Source organism: Cnephaeus nilssonii (assembly GCF_951640355.1).
Source record: "Cnephaeus nilssonii genome assembly, chromosome: 7".
Taxonomy (NCBI): Eukaryota; Metazoa; Chordata; class Mammalia; order Chiroptera; family Vespertilionidae; genus Cnephaeus; species Cnephaeus nilssonii.
Window position 1 is genome coordinate 85,358,720 of NC_137078.1, and position 12,946 is coordinate 85,371,665.

Genomic DNA, 12,946 nt, shown 5'->3' on the forward strand with positions numbered 1-12,946 from the left:
AATCTTAAAAAAAAAAAAAAAAAAAAAAGGCAACAACTGAGACTTCTGAAGTGAAGCCAGGATGGAACCCAGGGGCTCAGCCCCCAGTCCTGCCTCGGCATTAACCAGCTGTATGATCTCAGGCAAATCTCGGGGCCTCCATTTCCTCGCCTGTAAAATGAGCAAAGAGGCCAAGATTACTTGTAAGGATCCCTTTCTCTCTTGCACCCTGGCTCTGTGAAATGTAGTTTCAGTACCTTCAAGTTCTGCGATTACCTGCAAAGTGTCCCCAGTTAGAGGACCTCAGGACACGCCTTAAGGAACTGCTGCCTGGCCTCTTACAAGGATTCAGTGTGTCCCTGTCATCATTTGCGATATGATTAATGTGCTCAGGATGTACTTTACAAAGAAGATGCAAAGGGAAACATCACCCCAGGTTGCTCTTTCCTCAGACACACGGGCAGTGCAGCGTTAGAGGCTGGCCCCAAGGACAGCACCATACTTCCTGTCTCCACCCTGGCGCTCTCCTTTCTTCCTTGAGCCACAGGCACACTGCGTGCCTTCAGTCACAGATCGGGCCTCCAAAGAGATAGTTCAGCACCTGCTAGGAGCAAGGCCCACCTCTGACTTCTCACAGTCTGGTTCCCTTCTCCCCACGAGCACGGGAGACCCTATCCCCGTCCGTCGAGGACATGAAAGGGCTGGCTCCCACTGCTCGCTGCAACCTGCGGGCTGCGGGCTGCAAGCCCACGTCCTGCACTTAAATTTTCTTCCCCGCTCCTGGCCCACGTAGATGTTCCTGACGTTTTTCTATGTGGTTTTGTTTTAACCCATCATTCTTACGTGTCTGGGGTGGAGGGGGCGGACTCTGTGTATACTCACTCTGCTCTCTTGTTCAGAGGTCGTAGCTGTATTCCCTGACTTTCGGGCTCTGGTCCTGGCTGTCCCAGGTGTACCGTCCTAAGGCATCTAGCCAAAGGACCACTGCTTTATTTGCACTAATGAGAGCAGGTCTTGGTCCCTGCAGCTCTATTCACACCATCCCTACCCCTGGGAGTACCTGCCCCACATTCCTTTCCATCCTCCCTGCTGCCTTTGTCCTCCTGCAGATTCAGAGAAGGGCGTGGGACGCTCAGTGTAAACTGGTGACACAGACTGGGCCGGGACTATGACAAGCAGGGCAATAAGCATCCCATCCAAAAAGGGCAGCTGCCGCCCAGCTCCAGGCGATGTTGCCAGGCAGGACCACAGGCTCAGGGTTGCCAGATCCTCCCTTTTTTTTTTTTTTAAAGAGAAGCCAGAAATTTAGGTTTGTATGTGAAACCTCCAGATTTTTAAGCACTGGCGGCCTGCTCAGGTTCTTTAAGACCACTTTGCAGGGCACAAAATAGCAACCTCTCACTTGGAGGATGGAACGTCCACCCTCCCACTGGGGCATCTCATTCTCCACCAGCTGTGTCAGCCCCCGCCTACCTCGCTCGACTGAGGGGTCTTTGAAAAGAAAGCTCACTTTTCTCTGCACCCCCCACCCTGATCAAATCTGGGCAGATCCAGAGGCTCCAATAGTTTGTTGACTAGAGACTGATATGTTGATTGAGGGGTGTGAATTCATGAGTCTCTCTGTGTTTCCAAAAACCATCTGGCACCCAGACACACTCTCTTCAGCTGCCAGCACACGTTGGCAAAACAGAACATGGGGCCCTCAAAGCCCCATCCCGCTGAATTCCACAGGGCTGCAGGCCACTCAGAGATCAAGGGTCAAAATGCACATTAAAACAACGAGGCTAACGGTTAACATCTGTTAAATTAGTCCAAATGCGTTTATTTTAATAATGCTAATGAGGGTACAATAACCCTGAGCCATTCAGCTGTTTCTGGTGGAAGGGACTCTGGAGTGGGGTCCAGTGCTCCAAACTTCAAGTCCTAATCTACCCCTTATTAGTTCTGTAGCTTCAGGCAAGTGACTCAACTCTTTGAATGTGTGGTCCTTGACTGGGAAAAAAAAAAAAAATGGAGATAATACCTACTTTGTGAAGAGCAAGTGTGAGAATTACATAAGATGGGTCAAACTGCCCAGCCCATATTCATGAATGAATATGTGTGCACTAAGGTGAGATACTGGTAGCAGTATAAATTAGCACCACCCTTTTTTAAAGCAATATATGTCACCTGGCCATCGTGGCTCAGTGGTTGAGCATCAACCTATGAACCAGGAGGTCACGCACGGTTCAATTCCCAGTCAGGGCACATGCCTGGGTTATGGGCTCCATCCCCAGTGTGGGGTGTGCAGGAAGCAGCTGGTCAATGATTCTCTCTGATCATTGATGTTTCTATCTCTCTCTCTCCCTCTCCCTTCTTCTCTGAAATCAATAACAATATAATTTTTTTAAATTAAAATAAAGCAATATATGCCAAAGCCCTTTCTTAGACCACTCCTATCTATTTATCCTAAAGAAAACTGGGGAAGGAAATAAAGCGCGCTAAGCACTGTTTCAATGTAGTATTATTTATAATAACAGGAATCTAGAAACAAATAGTCCAGCAATATGGAGACACTCAACAGAGTTCTACAGCCAATAAACATAATTATAAACAACATAACCCATGTAACAACATCAAGCAAAGGAAGCAGAATACAAATGCTTTCTACATCCCAATGACAAGGGTATAAAAATGTGTTCTGTAGACATATGGGCAGAGATTTGAAGAAGACAGAAAAACTAAAACAGCTGTTGGGCTAGGATGCTGAGATTTAGAGCGATTTTTTAAAGATGCCTTCTACTGACATTATATTATTGTTTTTATGGCAAATAATACTGTGGGAGGGGAGTGTCAGGGGGATAGAGGAGATGACAACACAGCTGGCCAACAACAAAACAACCCCTGGCCCAGGCACCTAAGCAAGGAGGGGGTGGTTATGTCAACAACAAGAAGCATGTAATTTAAAGGGGCAGGATGAGCCGTTTGGGTCCTGCCCGAGCTTCCATCCTGGCCAACCTGTGGGAAGTGTTTAGCAGCACCTGGCACAAAGTGGGCGCTCAGCCCATGACGGCAGCTGTTTTGTTGTTGTTTCAAACAGTGGATTGGAAATCAGTGAATTCGAACTTTGGTTCTGACTCTACTATGGACTCACTGTGTAGATTTGGGCAAGTGACTAAATCTCCAAATCTCAATTTACTCATCTGTAAAATGGGATTAACAGCTGTCACCAGGGAACCTGGTTTCTTTTATTTATTTTTATTTCAGAGAGGAAGGGAGAGGGAAAGATAGAAACATCAATGATGAGAAAGAATCATTGATCGGCTGCCTCCTGCCACCCCTCACTGGAGATCGAACCCGCAACCCGTGCACGTGCCCTGCCCGGGAATCAAACCACGACCTCCTGGTTCACATCAAAAGTCGACGCTCAACCACTGAGCCGTGCCGGCCGGGCGGAAACCTGGTTTGCTAACCCACCATGTGATCACAGGCAAGCGCCTGCCCCTCTCGGCGTTTCGGTTCCCCATCTGTACACTGAGGGGAGATTCTCTATGGACCCCTAGTTCTGAGTTCGTTTATTCTGAGTACCTGACCAGAACTGGCTCTGACGAGTTCCAAACGCCATAAAATGACTGAGTGCTTCCTGTGAGGTAGGCACTATACTAGATTTCCCCATGCATTTAATGCATTTGTATGCAATTACCTGCATTGCATTCAAAACACTGGAGGGCCCGTGTTCAGGCTTCTCAAGTCCTCCCTTCCATCTACACTTATTTCCTAAAAACCTAAGGACTAAGTCAGGGGTTCTCAGCCTCGGCATTATCGACATTTTGGACTAGATGATTCTTTGCTGTGGGGAGCTGTTTGTGCATTGCAGGATGTTTAGCAGCCTCCCCTGCTTCCTCCCCCGTTTCATGCCATCAGCACCCCAACCCCAGTTGTGACAACCAATATGTCTCCAGACACTCCCAGTGTCTCCTGGGAGACAAATCACCCCTGGTTGGGAACCACCAGCATAGAAGACCTCATCCAGGCGCATGGCTTAAAATACCATCTACACCACGTCTATACCGACGAAATTCACATCCGTATCTGCGGCCCGAACCACTTCCCTGAACTCCACGCTCATAAATCCATCGGCCTGATGGGTATCTCCACTGGCCGACTAAATCAACAGTTTAACACAGAACTCCAGATCTACGAACCCCCATCACAGCTGCGCCTCCCCAAGTCTGCTCTTCACAGGAAATGACAACTCCATCCTTCCAGCTGCTCAAACAAAACACCTTGGAGCCATCCCTGACTTCTCTCCCTTCCCTTCTCTCTCGATGCATTTCCAATCCATCAGCAAGCGCAGGTAGCTCTACCTTCAGCACAAACCCAGACTCTAACCACTTTTCACCACCTCCACCCTTCCTCCCAGCTCTCGGCCTCCGCCATCTCTCATCTGACTGCTGCCGTAGCCTCCTCACTGGTCCCTCCTCGGTCCCCTTCCCCTCCTAGAGTCTCTGCTCCACAAAAGGACCAGAATCATCCCTTTAAACAAAGCAGATAAGGTCACTGCTGCTCTCCAGGCCCCACAGTGGCTCCCCAGCTCACTCAAAGTGAAATGGCCCCGAGTCCCACATCCCCAATGTGGTCATGACCTTCTCTCCTGCCCTCTCCCCCTCACTCACTAGCCTGCAGCCACACTGTCTCCTTGCTGCTCCTCACACATGCCAAGCATGCTCCAGCCTAGACTGAGCTTACTATTCTCGGTCAGCCTGGAATGCTCCTTCCCCCCTGTCCCCCCACCCCACCTCCACCCCTGCAATGCCTCCAGCTTCCTGCATGGCCCAGTCCTCACCTCCTTCCGGTCTCTGCTAAAATGTCACCTTCTCAGTCAACTAGACTCTTGAGCCTTTTTAAAATAACAATCCTCCTACCGCCACACACACCCCTCCCTAGCACTTACTATCATTTGACAAACTATGTATTTCGTTGTTTCCTGTCTCCTCCCACCAAACTGTGAGTTCCACCTGCAGAACTCTCATGCGAGTAACCTTTGTCTGACTCGGTCCCAGTCCTATACCCCTCACAGCTATAATAGTCCCTGACACATAACAGGCACTCAATAACCATTTTTTGAATGAATCTTCACACTCTGTACGGTAAAAATTATTCCTGTTTTATAAAACAAGGGGACTAAAGTTCCAAGAGGCTAAGTAACCTGACCCAGATCCCTCAGCTAAAAAGTAATTCCCACTGGAATACTCTGGCCCACCACCCAAGGGTCTCCCCAAATGTAGCATTAAACTGGATTTTAGATGATTCCCAGATCAGCTTTTAAAAACACAAGAATATGAATGGCAAAAACAAATAAATAAACCTCAACCTAAACCTTATCCAAAGATTAACTCAAAATGGATCGTGGACTTACCATAAGTGTAAAAACTAAAACTATTCTAGCCCTAGCCGGTTTGACTCAGTGGATAGGGCATCAGCCTGTGGACCGAAGAGTCCCGGGTTCAATTCCAGTCAAGGGTACATGCCAGGGTTGCAAGCTCGATCCCCAGTGGGGGGTGTGCAGGAGGCAGCCAATCAGTGATTCTCTCTCATCATTGATATTTCTATCTCTCTCTCCCTCTCCCTTCCTCTCTGAAATCAATAAAAATATATATTTTTTAAAAAACACTATTTTTACACTTTTGGGGTAGGGGAACACAGGAGAAAATCTTTGGAATCTAGGGTTAGGCAAGGAGTTCTTAAATTTTACATCAAAAGCACAATTAATAAAAGAAAATGTTTATAAATTGGCCTCATCAAAATTAAAAGTGCTTGTTCTGTGACAGACCAGGTAAAGAGGATAAAAAGATAAGTTAAAAGCTGGGAGAAAAGTATTTGCAAACTACACATCCAACAAAAGAACTAGTAAGTAGAATGTGTAAATACCTATCTAAACTCAATAGTAAAATATGAATAATTCACTCAGAAAATGGGCAAAGACACAAACAATTCACGGAAGAGAAATGCAGATGGCAAACAGCACATGAAAAGATGTTCAACATCACTAGACATTAAGGAAATGCAAATTAAGACTAAGATGGCATATTACTATACACCTCTCAAAATGGCTAAAATAACAAAAATTATGACACCACCAAATTTTGGCAAGGATGCAGAAAATTGAATCACTCATACATTGCTGGCGAAAATGTAAAATATACAGGCATTCTGGCAGTTTCTGATAAAACTAAATATGCCCTTACCATATGACCCAGCAATGGAATCCTTGGGCATTTATCCCAGAAATAATGAAAGTTTATGTTCTTGAAAAACCTATACACAAATGCTCATAGCAGCTTTACCTGCAATAGCCAAAAAGTGGTACCAGTCCAGATGTCCTTCAACTGGTGAAAGGTTAAACAAAGTGTGGTATATCCATATCACAGAATACTACTCAGCAATAAAAAAGAATAAACTATTGATATATACAACAACTTGGATGGATCTCCAGGGAATTATACTGAACAACAACAACAAAAAATCTCAGTGCCAAGACAATTCAATGGGGAAAGAATAATCTTTTCAATACATGGTGCTGGGCCCCGAGCTGATGTAGTTCAGTTAGTTGAGCATCATCCTATGCACCAAGAGGTTAAATTCCTGGTCAGGGCACATGCCTGGGTTTTGGGCTCAAACTTCAGTAGGGGGTGTACAGGAGGCAGCTGACAGATGTCTCTCTCTCTCACTGATTTTTCACTCTCTCTCCCTCTCCCTTCCTCTCTCTCTAAAATCAATAAAACTTATATAAAAACTGCTAACGTCATCTTCTAAAGTAAATAAATTAAATAATAAATAAATAGTGTTGGGACAACTGTACATCCACATGCAAAAGAATAAGGCTGGACCCTTACCTCACACCATATACAAAAATGAACTCAAAATGTAAGAGCTAAAACTATAAAACTCTTAGAAAAAATAGAGGTAAATCTATTAGGTTAGGCAGTAGTTGTTGTTGTTGTTTTAGATGGGACATCAAAAGCACAAACAACAAAAGAAAAAATATATAAATTGGGCTTCATCAGAATTAAAAACTTTTGTGCTTCAAAAGACACCATCAAGAAAGTTAAAAGACAACCCACAGAATGGAAGAAAATGTTTGCAAATAAGATCATCTGATAAAGGTTTAGCATCTATAATATATAAAGAACTAGAGGCCCAGTGCACAAAATTCTGCACTGGGGGTGGGTCCCTCAGCCCGGCCTGTGCCCTGTTTCAGTCCGGGACCCCTCACTCCTTACCACCCGCCTGCTCCCTGCTCCTTAGCACTACTGCCACCACCGCTGCACTTGCCAGCCGTGAGCCGGCTTCTGGCTGAGCAGCGCTCCCCCTGTGGGAGCACACTGACCACCAGGGGGCAGCTCCTGCAATGAGCATTTGCCCCCTGGTGGTCAGTGCGCATCATAGCAACTGGTCATTCTGCCATAATGGCCGCTTAGGCTTTTATTATATAGATTCCTACAACTCAATAACAAAACAAAAAAAACAATTTATAAATAGGTAAAGGGTCTGAGTAACATTTCTACAGAGAAGACATCAATGACCAATAAGCACAAGAAAAAAATGTTCATTATCATTAACCATCAGGGAAATGCAAATCAAAACCACAGAGATACCACTTCATACCCACTAGGAGGGTTATTAATAAGAAGACAGATAATAAGTGTTGACAAGAATATAGGGAAATTGGAACCCTCATATACTACTGATGGTAATGTAAAACAGTGCAGCTGCTTTGGAAAACAGTCAACAGTTCCTCAAAGGTTAAGCATAGTTACCATATGATATATACACTATATAACCAGAAGAAATAAAAACATTTGTCCACCAAAAACCTGCACATGAATATTCATAGCAAAACTGTTCATAATAGCCAAAAAATATAAACAACCCAAATGTCCATCAACTGGTGAATGGATAAATTGTGGTATTGTCCATATAACAGAGTATTATCCTATCTAATAAAAGAGTAATATGCAAATTGACTATCACTCCAACATACAAGATGGCTGTCCCCATGTGGTCAAAGATGGCTGCCCCCATGTGGACACAAGATGGATGCCACAAGGGGAGGGCAGTTGGGAGGGACCAGGCCTGCAAGGGAGGGCAGTTGGGGGAGATCAAGCCTGCAGGGGAGGGCAATTAGGGGTGACCAGGCTGGCAGAGGAGGGAAGTTGGGGGAGACCGGGCCTACAGGGAAGGGCAGTTGCGGGGGACCCAGGCCTGCAGGGGAGAGCAGCTGGGGGGACCAGGCCTGCAGGGGAGGGCAGTTAGGGGCAAACAGGCTTGCAGGGGAGCAGTTAGCCATCAATCAGGCTGGTAGGGGAGTGGTTAGGGAGTGATCAAGCTGGCAGGCAGAAGCGGTTAGGGGCAATCAGGAAGGCAGGCAGGTGAGCAGTTGGGAGCCAGCAGTCCTGGATTGTGAGAGGGCAGTCGGACATCCCTCAAGGGGTCCCAGATTGGAGAGGATGCAGGCTGGGCTGAGGAACACCTACCCCCCCCCCCCCCGCACGAATTTCATGCACCAGGCCTCTAGTTCAGCAATAAAAAAGGAATAAAGTACTGATACCACAACATGGATAAACCTTAAAAACATTATCCTGGGAGAAAGAAACCAATCACAAAAAATAACTGTATATTATAAGATTTCATTTATATGAAATGTTCACAAAAAGGTAAGTATGGATTTTTGTAAATATAAGCACATGAAGAAAGCCACACAATAAATTAGTGGTTGCCTAGTGTAGGAGGTGTTAGGGAGAAATGAGGGGTGGACTACTAAAAGACACAAGGTTTCCTTTTGGGATGATGAAAATGTTCTAAAGTTGATTGTGGTGATGGTTGCACAACTCTGTGAATATACTAAAATCCACTGGATTGTACATTCTAATGAGCGAATTGTATGAAATGCGAATTAATCTCAATAAAAAGGTACCAGATTTAAAAATCAATTCCAAAAGGTTATATACTGTATGATTGCATAACTTATGTAACTTTTTAAATAGGTTTTTATTGATTTTAGAAAGAGAAAAAGGGGGGGGGGGAGAGAGAGAGAGAGAGAGAGAGAGAGAGAAACATCGATAATCGAGAAACATTACCATGTTGTCCCCTGCTGGGGATTGAGCCCGAAACCCAGGCATGTGCCCTGATATCTTGGTGCATGGGTCGACTCAACCACTGAGCCACACCAGCAAGACTATATAACATTTTTGAAATGACAAAATTTCAAAAATGAAGGACAGATTAGTGGTTATCAGGAATTGTGGTGGAGGAAGGAATGGAGGCGAGTGTGGATATAAAAGAACAGCACCTAGGATTCTTAAGTTGATCGAACTGTTCAGTATCTAGGTTTGTGGCAAATACACAAACCCACACATGTGATAAAAGTGAATAGAACTAAATACACACACACATACACAAATGGCAACACGTGAAACTGGGGAAGTCTGAATAAGATCTGTGGGTTGTATCACTGTCAAAATCTTGATTGTGATATTATACTACAGTTTTGGGAAACGTTACCATTGCAGGAAATGGGTAGAGTGTATAGGGAATTCTCTCTTTTGTCTGACAACTGCATATAAATCTATAATTATTATAATAAAAAAATCCAATTAAAAACAAATGCTTAAATCACAGAGTGAGAAAATGGTTCTGTTCTCAATTTCTCTTCGGATTAAAAAAAGGCCCCTCGGGTGCAGGTGAGCCATCACTCCCAGCAGACACTGCAGCCCTTCCACGTGAAAGAGCCGGCCTCAGGCTCCAGGGCCCAGGCCAGAGACTCAGCTACAATGTGATAACTCGCTCTCCTGTGGTGGTGGTAAGCTGTTTATTTTATCTAGCTAACATCATGTCGAATTATGGCCACAGAGTCTGGAGCCAGCCAGTCAAGGGTTCCAGTGCCAGCTCTGGGCCAGTAACCTAACATCTTTGCACCTCATTGACTTTTCACTCTCTCTCCCTCCCCCTTCCTCTCTCTCTAAAACTTTTCCCTCTCTCTAATTTTTCATCTATAAAATGAATATGAACAGTATTGCTATGAATATTCAGGTACAGGTTTTTGTGTGTTGTGAGTTTTAAATCAGTAACAGAGAGCCAAAACCGGTTTGACTCAGTGGATAGAGCCTTGGCCTGCGGACTCAAGGGTCCCAGGTTCGATTCCGGTCAAGGGCATGTACCTTGGTTGCAGGCACATCCCCAGTGGAGGGTGTGCGGGAGGCAGCTGATTGATGTTTCTCTCTCATCGATGTTTCTAACTTTCTATTCCTCTCCCTTCCTCTCTGTAAAAAATCAATAAAATATATTTTTAAAAAAAGTATGACTGGTCATGCTTCAAAATAAATAAATAAATAAATAAATAATAAATCAGTAACAGAGAGAATGTGGTGTCTGGCACAAAGTGTTAGCTATTATTATCCTTACCATGACAAGGACTGAGGAGAAATCACGTTTTAGAAAGTTTTAGAAGCACTGACGCAGGCCATACTACCTCTCAGAATGCGCCACTTCCCCCCGTGGATGCCCTGGGCCCATACTCACCTGCGCACTTGGTGCGGCTGACCAGGGGCGGCCCGGGGCGGCCAGTGCCTCCGTCACCCGGGCGGGTGAGCAGCACGCTGATCTCGTACTCGGTGTCGGGGTCCAGGTGCCACAGCTTGTAGGTCTGCAGGTTGACGGCGTGCACCTCTGCCCACGGGCCGCGCGCCATGCGGTACTCAATCTCCTTGCGCACGATCGGCCCGTCGCCAATGATGGAGTTGGTGTTGAGCTGGATGATGAGGTAGGTGGGGCCTGCGCGCAGCAGCTGCGGGGGCGCGATGGGAGTGGGGGGCTCTAGGAGGACAGGGGGTAGAGGCGGAGCCAGCGGATGCTGCTGTGAGGTCCCGGACCCCGGCTCCGCATCCCATCACACCCAAATCCCAAGCGTCCTCCCAAGCCTTTCATGCAACCCCCAGGTCCTCAGCCAGAGCGCTTCCCCCGCCCCCACTAAATGCCCAGGACCATTAAGGGCACCCCACCCCAAAGTCTGATCCCAGCCTCACCTCTCAGCCCACACCCTCTCCCTCACTCCCCTCGGATGCCCAAGTCCTCGCCTCCAGGAGGGGATCGCAAGCCTCCTCGGGTCAACCCACGGTCCCTACAGCCTGACCCCGCCTTACCGGTTCACACCTTGACCCTCCTCCCCTTTTCCCTCCTCCCCAGGCCCCGTCTCTCAATCCGACCCCCGCCCCCTCGATCAGACCTTTTCTCTGAAGAGACTCTGCCCCCTCTGCAGGCCCCTTTCCGGGTCAGAGCCCGCCCCTGCAAACCCTGCCCCTCCCCCGTCGGCCCGCCCTCCGGGAGCTCGCGCGCGCTGACCCTTGACGATGAGCTCCGCGAAGTTGGAGACGCCCGCGCCGCGCGGCGCCTGGGACACGCAGCGGTACAGGTCCTGCTCCTCGCGGCCCACGGCGGCCAGCGGGAAGGTGGCGAGGAAGCGCCGGTGGCTGATGTGCCGCACGCCGGCCGCGGGCACCAGCGCCCCGCTCTGCCGCTGCTCGAGGACAGAGAGAGGGGTGACCGGGTCAGGGACGCCGGGGGAGAGCGTCCCAATCTCGCTCTGACCCGGCGAAAGGCGCAGTGACTGTCCTGGCCCCACGGAGCCGTCCTTGCTTCACTGGGGGCCGTGGGGCTGCTGAAACCGGCCCTGCCACAGGCAGGTGCGGAGGTGATGAAAGAAAGGCGGTCGCGCTGCCTTTGATGGGGAATGTGCCTGAGAGATCCTGGGGCCGCGCTCTGTCCGGGGGGATGGGGGCACCCAAGAGGGTGGAGAGAGCCAGTGCCCAGAAGAAGCCCCCAACACACTTTGGCCAAGGTCCCACCTCCTCACCTGCAGGAGAAAATGTTCCGCCTCCGCCGCCCTGCCCGCCGCCATGCACTGGAAGGAGGCGTTCTGGCCGGCGTTGACCTCCACGTCGCCGAGGCGGAAGAAGTGCGGGGCCTTTGCTGCGGGAGTATTATACCCGCGGGGTGAGCTGGGCCTGCGCCCTCTGCAGGCAGGAGCCGAGACCGCCCGCACCCCGCCCCTCGCGCCCGAGTGGGCTGGGACTCACCGCAGGGGTAGCTGAGGAGCAGGATGTCGTCTAGGCCCATGTAGCCCCTGCGGTCTGGGGAGATGAGGGCCTCAAACAGCACCTGGGGGAGGCGGGAGGGTCCCTGTCACACTGGGGAGGTGTCCACAAGAGCCCCCTTTCAGCTCTGCTCCAGCCCCAGCCTCAGACCAGCAGAGGTCAGCCTAGCTCACAATGACTCGCCCAACCAAGCCAGCTAGTTGTGGGAGGGGGGTGTCCGCACGCAGAGCTAACACGGTCAAGGCCAGAGGACAGTTACCTTCAAGTAGCAAAACTCTTCCGAGCCAGACAGGGATTCCAGGTCGGCACAGTTCCTACTCACACTTGACCCCAGCTCTGATGTTGAACCCAGACTGAACTGTCACTGCATAACCCACTGCTGACCACAGACTGACACCTGACCTTCACCACAGGTTGACTCCTGATGCTGAACACAAACTAATTCCATCCTCAGCCACTCACTGACTCCAGCCTCCAGGTGACACCTCGCTACCCCCACCCTCGGGCATACGCTGACCACAGACTGAACGCAGCCCACCTGATATTCGTTGGGCCAGAAGGTGCTGACAGCCATTTCAGCCTGGTGCCACTGACGGCCATGGGATCCAGTCATATTCCAGACAGCGCTGCCCAGGGGACCGCCATTGACCCGCACGTAGATACCCAGTGTGCCCGGGCTGTGCCCATCCCGGCTGTACAGGAAGTAGCTGAACTGCACACAGTGGGTGTCATTCTCGCTCAGGCTCTGGAAGATGACATGGGCCCGCTGGCCTGTGGCATGCTGGGAAGCATTGACCATCAAGTAGGAGCCTGAAAAGAGAGGGGGAAGAGTCAGG

General features: G+C 48.8%; 1 protein-coding gene across 1 annotated transcript in view; it reads right to left on the minus strand.

Moving 5' to 3' along the window:
• The window catches only part of PTPRU (protein tyrosine phosphatase receptor type U), an 81,032-nt gene that overhangs the window by 47,645 nt on the left and 20,441 nt on the right, over positions 1–12,946 (minus strand). The window contains 5 exon segments of the mRNA XM_079777197.1: positions 10,540–10,833; positions 11,359–11,533; positions 11,870–11,985; positions 12,093–12,174; positions 12,649–12,920. Of these exon segments, the coding sequence (XP_079633323.1) occupies positions 10,540–10,833; positions 11,359–11,533; positions 11,870–11,985; positions 12,093–12,174; positions 12,649–12,920 (939 nt within the window).